Here is a 9,033-nt window from a genome sequence, read left to right on the forward strand (position 1 = left end):
CTATTTATCAATCTGTAATAGAAGACGTGAGGAAATTCTGTCTTTTTTAAAGACAAAAATTTTTGAGGCAAAATACCCAACAAGAAGTTTGTAAATAAATTAATTTTGAGAATTTGTGAAATATTCCGTATTATCAAAACAATCCCGCAAGTTGATTCTTAGAATTTTTCAAACATGTTCAAAATCAGTTGAATTTCAATGAGTAACAGAGAATGCGAAATGAGAAATGAGAAAATGAGAATGAGAAAATTTCAATAAACCGACTTTATGCATTTTGTGTCAACTTACCGATAGTGTGATGGACACAGGGATTCTCGCCAAAAATATCAAACTTGCCCAACACAGCCATCACAATGTCATCCCTTAAGATTTCTATTGAGCCTCTGGATATGAAGTAGAGCGACGTGAGCACATCGCCCCGATGCACCAAAGTGTCCCCAGGCGGTGCATGTGTTGTCTTAAACTTCAGCGACAGGGCCCTAAACAGTTCATCAACTCAATGCATTTGCCACTCAATTGAAAATCCGAAATGCGCGACATTGAAAGTATTTTTAGTGAAACGCCCTATAAACCAACCAGCCAGATAGCGATTAACAGCATTTCCGCGTAGTATCTAATAAAAAATCGATTCTCGCCGCGTATCCAGATTTCTGCTCAATGACTGGCGGGTGTTTAATGGAATGGAAGTCGAAAAAAAATAGTGAAACTCACCGAAGACATCCCGGACTAGCGCCCTCAAACACTCCGCAATTCTGCAACAAATTCCGGTTCAAGTGCAGGCAGATGTCGGCCTGAAGACATTCCGGAAATCCTTTCAAGACCGAATTCATGTCGATCCCATTGGTGTAAGTCCAGGCATGTTGGAAATATTCTTCCAAACGTTGTCTGAGCGGGTTGGGGATTTGATGGAACCGGATGAACTCTCGAACGCGCAACATTTGCGTGTGGTACCGTGCAGTACCCGAATAGAGTCTTTGAATGATCGCCGAAACGTTACCGAATATGCTCGCATACATCAAAGCTGAAAAAATTACAAATTCGTTAAAAAAAACTATTAAAAAACCCGGAATTACACGCACATCCAACCAGCATAACGCAAATGGTAAAAATCTTCTCAGCATCGGTGTTTGGAGCCACATTTCCAAACCCCACACTGGTGAGGGATGTAAATGTGAAGTACAGGGCCGTAACATAGCGGCTTTTAATGCTGGGTCCTCCAGTTCCATTGGCCAGATAGGGCTGTTGAGTGTCGTTGGCCAGAATATCCAGCCAGCTGATTCTGGCATGAAGATTTGGCCGTTCTGCATTTCCGATCGCATACCTAAATCCAAAATCCGCATTAGCTGGTTTCAATAACGCGTAAATTCGCTCACCAAATGCAAGCCAACCAATGGGCAATGAGAGCAAAAGTGGCCATTAGCAACAGAAGAACCGCAGCTCCATATTCCGAGTATCGGTCGATTTTTCTGGCCACTCGCACCAATCGCAATAAACGGGCGGTTTTCAGTAGACCAATCAGCGTCGTTGTCTGCAATCAAACAGGAGAAACCGGTGTTGATTCTTAGGCTAAAGCTGCGGGATTTTGGGTGATGGTGGTGAAAGAGACGAAACTCAGTACAAGGCGTGTGGCTGAAACGGCCAGTTTATAGGCTGCTTTGAACAAACAATTTCACGTGGGAAATTGTGGAAAGCACCCTATAAAAAGCGTTTCAGAAATTCGCTAGCCAGTTAGTAGTTGAAAGCCACAATGTACACAGTTTGCTTTGGATGTTGTCAATGTATCAACCCTGTTTTATCTTTGCGCGCCTTGAATGCACCTGAGAACACAAAAATAAAACAGGTTTTACCGTACATAAAGCCCAAGCAGTTGGAAGTTGGCTCCACTTATACAGGGTGATTGTTAACGTGATAATTTGCTGTTGCTGAGACACCCTGTAAGAGCGGCGCCAAAGTATAAAAGAATGTGTTTAGTATTCCAGAGTCAGAATGTTCAGAATTCAGAGTGAATTTTCCAAGCAGAACACTTTTCCAGCGCCGATTTTTTGGAATCTAACCAGGAAATTTTGTAATAATTTGGCTCGATCGATGTACAGGGGTGTTTGTACATAATCCTACCGCAGATTCCTGAGGTGAAAACATGATGGTTTAACCTAATTTGGATAATGCAAAAGTGGACGGTTTTCCAAATCCATAATTAGTCGAAGTTAAGATTGAAAAAAAAACACTTTAAAGCCCTCCCTGTATTTCGAAGACCATCCACTTTTGCATTAAGGAAATTATGTTAAATTATCATGTTTTCCTTCGAGGAATCTGTGGTAGGATTTTGTACAGACTCCCTGTATAGAGAAGTTGAAAGGTAAATATTTGAAATTTTGGACGCTTAGCTGACGCAAGGTGCCCGATTTAAAGGTCACACCGTTGAAAATTTCAGCAGATTTTGAGATGCGCTAATCTCAGACACCCTCAGCACCGGTTTCGAATCTACTAGCTCTCATCATTGCCTGAAAACAACACTCCAAAAAACTGTGCTTAATTTCGCCCATACGAAATCAACCATAGTTTTTTGGAGTGTTGTTTTCAGGCAATGATGAGAGCTAGTAGATTCGAAACCGGTTCTGAGGGTCAATATTTCTTTATCTAAGCGGTCAATATTTGCAAAGTGCATCTTTTCTAGTTTTCCCTCTAAACTTGTTTGAATTGAATGAAAGCTCAGCAAATCCATGCTATTATTTACAAGGCATTTCTCGGTTAGGACACAATATTTATGGACAAACATTCATGGGTTTTATTACCTGTTTATTCTGACCATTAACTAATCCCTGGGAGAGAAAATAAAATAAATTAAAATCATAATAATAAATTCGACTAAACCTAGTAAGCGAATTGTTCAGGAAATTAAAAATGGTTTTGAAAAGAAACCGGTTTCTCTATTATAATCATTGTGAGATCCATTACTTAAATTACGTATCGAGTTGTACAGTAGATAGTATGTGGTGGTAAAATACTGAAACCTCTAAAAAGCGTTGCATTGAAAATACGTTGCTTAGAGCCTCAAAGTAAAATATTTCCAAAGCACGTTCATGGCCATTCAATAAATAATGAGCAAGATTGAAATTTTCTTGGGGTGCCGCATCGAGCATAGAGGCGATCTCAATCCGCTCATTAAAACGGGAAGCTTAAAACGCATCAAACAAACTGAAATTAGTCAATCACAAAAGTACAAGAAAGCAGATACGAAATAAAGCGTGCAACGTACCACGAACGAAACAGTTCAAGCTTAAGTGGACAGAAGAATGTGAAAATGTTAGCAAAGGTTATGCTGTGGTGATTTGTGTGAATTGAAATCAATGCGAATCATATTCTCTTAAATTATGTTTTTTTATTATATTGATTTGTACGAAAATGTAGGAGAAAGTGAAACATTTTAAGAGAACGGCAATGATTCACACAGGCAGCTAAAAGTGAATGTAAACTGGAAGCGGTTCAAACTATGTCTCTCTACCTCATCCTTATCCAAGCCCAACTATAGAAAAGAATTGGAAAAAGATCGATTTAAAAAATAGTCGATTCACAAAAATAATTGAGTAGTAGGGATTCACGTTGTAATGAATGGGGATGCTTCTAAATGCACGTACATATTCGAAGCGACGGGAATGATGGAGTAAAGCGAAACTGAAAAATGGGAAAAAGCGAAATCAATAGGAAATTGAATTCTTTGAGAAGTGATCAGTTTTAGAAAAATTCGGAGCTTTATGCTACGTTTATGTTCTTTGCAATATTTACGAATTTTAGAAGTTACGTCGATGCAATAAGTGAGTGTTGGCAACATTGAATTGAGGCAATTGAGGACTCAACACTTTTAAATGTTTAACTTTTTCAGTTTTGCCTAAAGGTAAGGCGGTAAAGTCTGTAAAAGATTTTACAAAGATCCTGTTTAAAAACACAATTTGATTTTAGAAAAATTGATTCGTAAATTGTGCCAAACCCTTCACGTACACCACTGCAATAGGCAAAAGTTAGTTAATAGTGCCCCGTTTACATCAATATTTTTGCTAATGTTATACTGAAAGTTAAGCAATTTAAAGTCGATTTAAGTTGTGCCCAAGCTTTCGGGAACGGCACTAGAAGAGCAGAATAACGCAAAACTTATGAGTTAATAGCATATCGTTGTATTTCAACCAGTGTCGTACCCGTGGGGCTTTTGCACCAAAAGGTCACTGATTTTATATCGAGAATTCAGCAATTTAAAGACAATTTAATGCGAAAGTTGTGCTGAACCTTTTCGGCACTGTAGGACTGGAGGAGCAAAATAACTTCAACATTCTTTAGTTAATATTATTTTGCTGCATTTTGAACAGTGCCGTGCCCGGAGAGGTCGGCACAACTTTTATATAATGTTACTAATTTTTTATTTAGAATTAATTATGTGATTTTGAGACGATTACTGCGAACAACATGCTTCCGGTTCACCACTGAGCGGCAGAACAAAATGAAAAATCGATAGAAAAGGACTTGGCACAATTTTTATATGAAGAAATATCTGATTTTGTATCGAAGAGGAAGATCGAGACTATATTTCAAAATTTTGTGGATGCAAAAAACAGTGAAAAAAAGTACAGTTTCAATTTATAGAGAAAATATAAACCTGCGATTTAAAAGCTCTTGTTTCGCCAAAACTGAGGAATTTTTCAATGTTCTTTACGCCGATTTCGAAAATATTTCAAATCATTAAAGGAATGGGGAAGTTATGAAATGTTCTCTATAAAACTAAAAGGACAAGTACTAACATCAAACATTTATTGTCTTGCAACAACCATTCCAGATTTCCTCAAAAATGCAACATTTATGTTCGTTTAACCTAAGGAAAAGGGAATAAACGTTGATAAAACGGCCATTTAAGAATCATTCTTCAGTTGTGAATGCAACCGAAGTGCAATTTTAAGAAATTTTTGTCTGATTGGCACTTTGGCATCCTTAAACAACCATTTGATATCGATGATATGCAAACAGAAAAAAATCATTAGAGAGATTATAACATACCGTAGAAGATTGACTGTTAGGTGGAAAATTATTTCAAAGTCAACCTTCCACCTTAAGGAAGACGTTAACGGAACACATCGCAAACGATAACTTTACTCCTATCCTAAACACTATGCAACACACTGAATGAGTGAGGAAAACCTACCTCGTCAGTGTCGGTACCAAAAAATAATAAATCGAAAGGAACCGCAGCCACCAAGTCGATGAGGAACCATCCTTTCAGGTAATGGACTGCGATTTTTCCGGGATCTGAGACGATTTCATCGTTACCCGAAACGTAGGTGGTGCGGAAGTTGATCAGAATGTCTATGATGAAGGTGACGTCCACTGAAAGAAAAATTCAAATCGACATCAGCGAATTAATCGAGCTAAAAGATCTTGAGCATCAGCTTACAAAGCGGCATCTTTTGTGCCAATGCTAATCAGCTAATTTAAAGTCACGTAATAACCTGTTTGAAGTCGTCAATATTAAATCGCCTTTGTTAAAGTAAAATGGTCGTTATGGGGCTTAACGGTTTAATTAGATTTCATATTACATGGCCTGTATGGTCATTAGTTAGGCACCCGGCTTGTTAGCGTTCATTTTTAATAATTTTTCGTTTAATAAGAAGAGGAGGATTTACATGATTCAATCAGATGGGTAAATGAGAATTTTTGAGCAAAACTCTCAAAATTACAGTTAATTTGCACCGAATCTTGAATTTTGAAAATTTTTGTGAAAAAATTAAAACTGAAAAAGGTGAAAAATCCATGTTTCGATTAAAAATTCATAACTTCTGACTTAAAAAGCAGTGCTTTAATTTCTCACCGCGAATAGAGAACAATTGTGATACAAAACTCAATACAAATTTCTGAACTTTGTCAGGTCAAATGATTTGAAGATAATCATCGAAAAACAAAACAATAAGAATGCAAAACTCCATATGTSTCCGGGCTATTAAGAACCGTCACCATCCAATAGGAAAAAAGGWTTGGTACCACAACSCCAAATACACAGCAGCGTGTCTGAAGGTTTTATCAAAACTGCTTTCCTTTCAGTACTTGACTGTGTAGTCCGAGTGCAAACTTATACAAATGTGAACATGAGTGTACGAAACTGCACACTCTCCTTTAAAAAACCCATTTTCTAACCCAAATCAAGTTTAATCTTGCAATTGTTAAAATATATAGAGCAGACGCGAGTCTCAAATTTCTGAATTTAGTCTCGTGAAAATGGCCGGAACTGATGAGTGTTTTTGTGAAACTGAACCCTTTCCGCAAAAAACCCAAATTTAAAATTTACAGTAAAATCYAGTRTAMGTTTKAAATTCGCAGTCTATAGAACACACGAGTCTCAAAATCCTCAAATTTTCAAGCAAATTGCAACAAACCAAGAAATTTCACGAAGAAGTAGCATAAGGATGAAAATCTCCAAATTTTCATTAAAATCCATAACGCCATACAAAATACGGGCGTAATAGAAGTACAGGCTTCAGGCTAAATCCACCTGATGAGAGTTTAGAGATTCGAAACTGCCTGGGGGTGCCTAACACTAGCACATATCCAGATCTGTACTTGCTTCTATCAAAGACACCTGACGATTCCGAAAGATTCATTGTTCTTCAAACGTCCAGATTTTTTTCTTATTTAATATTTCCAGGGAAATTAGCTGATTATTTTCGAAACATTTTCTTTATGCATACATACACAAGCTTTATACAGCTTTTGCGCTTCAAACTTCAAACACCCGTGATATTTCCTATGTGGCTTTAACATCAAATAACCATAAATACAAATATCCTAAGATTTTCGAGCCAATTCAGCTCTATTACGCTTTGAGCTCGCGCTGCATAATTTCCCAATTAATCGCCTAAAGCCCGAAATAAACCTCCAAGAACGCAATTGGCAATACTATCGACTTGTTCATCAAATAACACAAAGCGTTTCACTCAAACCCGCCCTTGGATTAATTACTTTAAGAACTAGATTGGCGCTAAATACAAATAATAAGAGCCGAAAGCGATCGGTACCAGTGGCCAAAAAAGTGCAAACTTACCAATTAAATCGATTATCACTATGGGATCTTCGCCGTACTTCTTGTTCTTCCTGTTGTTAAAATCGGGTTCGCCCAGAAGGAAAGCGGCCACATACGGAGTGAAGATGGCCGTATACATGACAAGGATCAGTATAATCCAATCCCAGACCGCCTTGAATGGTGAATAGTGAAGAATGGTGTAGTTGTTAACTTGGGGCTTTTGTAGCGCATATTCGGGTAGAACTCGCGCTCCCAAAGACAGCACCTGGAACCGACAGAAAGTGTAAATTGGATGCTTTAATTTCGGAAATATTGTCTTAAGTTTTACTCTCATCTCGGTGGCCAATTTCAGTTTCTCAGAAAAATATTCCAAGAAAAACAGGCTTGGATATCTTGGGTCTAATTCCATTACATTTTCCTTTTGTGGATGTTTTATAAGCAGAAATTGTTTTTGGAGGAAATTCATGTAATTTATATTCCCGCTCTTCATCTCGTTATTTAATAACAAAGTTTCAGGAATGTTGTGGCGGTTTTATCAGCCCGTTGAAACGATCGATGTTCCAATTGCTTGGAAGTAATCGAGTTAAATTTGCGAATGTTTTCGGGTAATCTGCGAAAACAATAGTCTAAATAGGATTCTATCTAGATGCTTGTTTACTGGAAACAAACACACTGGCGATGCAAGCAAATGTCGAGAAAAACGGTGTAAATCGCCTAAAAACTACAGTTTTGCAGCAATTAATGTAAGAAAAGTAAAGAAAAACAGACGAATTTTTTTAAATGTTGGTCCCGAACATTCAACGCACCTAAAAAAGATGCAGAAAGTTATGAACAGAAAAGAAGAAAGTTTAAGAATCATCTTCAAAAAACATTATTTCTATATTTGCCGGCTTATTTCGCGAATATTCTGTTCTGAAAGTTTGACGGCGTTTGATAGAATATTCCGTATATTGTTTATGTAAAAAAATACAATTCTAAATCAAAAAACCACGTCACACTTTTGAACTGCTCGAAACTTACACTCCCCAAATTATCCTTCATGTTGACTGCAGTTCCATGGGTTGGACTGATCAATTTGTCGTATTCAACCCTCATTGGCATTCCATTGCATGGTTCCACTTTGACCAAAGTCGTTTCTTCATGTCCCGTACCTTTGATTCGCACCGAACTACATTTCAATGGAAATCCGATAATGGAGGGTCGTTCTCGGCCGATTTCGTACTTTAAACTTCCACCCACGACGCTCTTTTTTCGATGATCGCTAACTTTCGCTAACCGGCTCAAATCGTCGCTCAGACTAGCGCAAGTGATCGCCCGATGCTCCTCTTCGGTCGAGGTCTTTTTCTCGGTCGAGGTCTTTTTCTCGGTCGAAATTGCGCTTTTTTTGCGCTTTCTGTCGCTTTTTTTGCGCTGTTTCTCCATAGCAGCTGTTATTATCAATGGGATGTCCACTGTCAGTCCCGCATTGTCCATTTGGATGGATCAAGGGTAAACTATCCTATGGCTTAGGTTAAAATGCCTGGTATCAAACTTGGATGTATGGTTTCTTCAAAATTTTGTATACACTTATGATATGCTTTAGAATATTGTCGTTTCATATGCAGCTTTAAAATTCTGGTGGTTGTTGGTGGTATTTTTAGATTTATTTATGAGTTTCTTCTGCTTATCTGCAGATGATGAATGTTTAGCAACAAGCAATCGAAACTATGTATTCCTTAACAAAAACATCAAAGAAAAAGCCACAGCGAATGAAACAGAAAGAGGAAAAGCTAGATTATTTCTCTTGTGGAATTGAGGCCCATTGTGATTTTTCGGAAGATTTTATTCCTGAGACGCCAGTCGAGGAAAAATTCACCGAAAACTTGAACTAATTTCCACTGTCTTTCCAATTAATTTAACTGGAAAATGAACCGATTTTATACATGGATAAACTGCGGGTTTTAGCCAGGGTTGCAGGGGCGGATCCAGCTTAAATTCAG

General features: G+C 37.8%; 1 protein-coding gene across 11 annotated transcripts in view; it reads right to left on the bottom strand.

Moving 5' to 3' along the window:
* The window catches only part of LOC109537067 (potassium voltage-gated channel subfamily H member 6), a 64,342-nt gene that overhangs the window by 8,106 nt on the left and 47,203 nt on the right, over positions 1 to 9,033 (bottom strand). For 7 of the 11 annotated variants that reach the window (XM_019903609.2, XM_019903612.2, XM_019903607.2 and 4 more), the window contains 7 exons: positions 7,076 to 7,319; positions 5,186 to 5,367; positions 2,793 to 2,819; positions 1,374 to 1,528; positions 1,080 to 1,321; positions 712 to 1,021; positions 289 to 479 (listed from right to left, as the gene is read on the bottom strand). In XM_019903609.2, the coding sequence (XP_019759168.1) occupies positions 289 to 479; positions 712 to 1,021; positions 1,080 to 1,321; positions 1,374 to 1,528; positions 2,793 to 2,819; positions 5,186 to 5,367; positions 7,076 to 7,319 (1,351 nt within the window). Of the gene's footprint in view, positions 1 to 288; positions 480 to 711; positions 1,022 to 1,079; positions 1,322 to 1,373; positions 1,529 to 2,792; positions 2,820 to 3,502; positions 3,524 to 5,185; positions 5,368 to 7,075; positions 7,320 to 8,074; positions 8,722 to 9,033 lie in introns of all 11 variants that reach the window. The other 4 variants (XM_019903615.2, XM_019903605.2, XM_019903614.2 and 1 more) reach the window with 3 other exon arrangements.

This window comes from Dendroctonus ponderosae, unplaced genomic scaffold, assembly GCF_020466585.1.
Source record: "Dendroctonus ponderosae isolate FM_Combo_2020 unplaced genomic scaffold, Dpon_F_20191213v2 Dpon_F_20191213_4, whole genome shotgun sequence".
Lineage (NCBI taxonomy): Eukaryota > Metazoa > Arthropoda > Insecta > Coleoptera > Curculionidae > Dendroctonus > Dendroctonus ponderosae.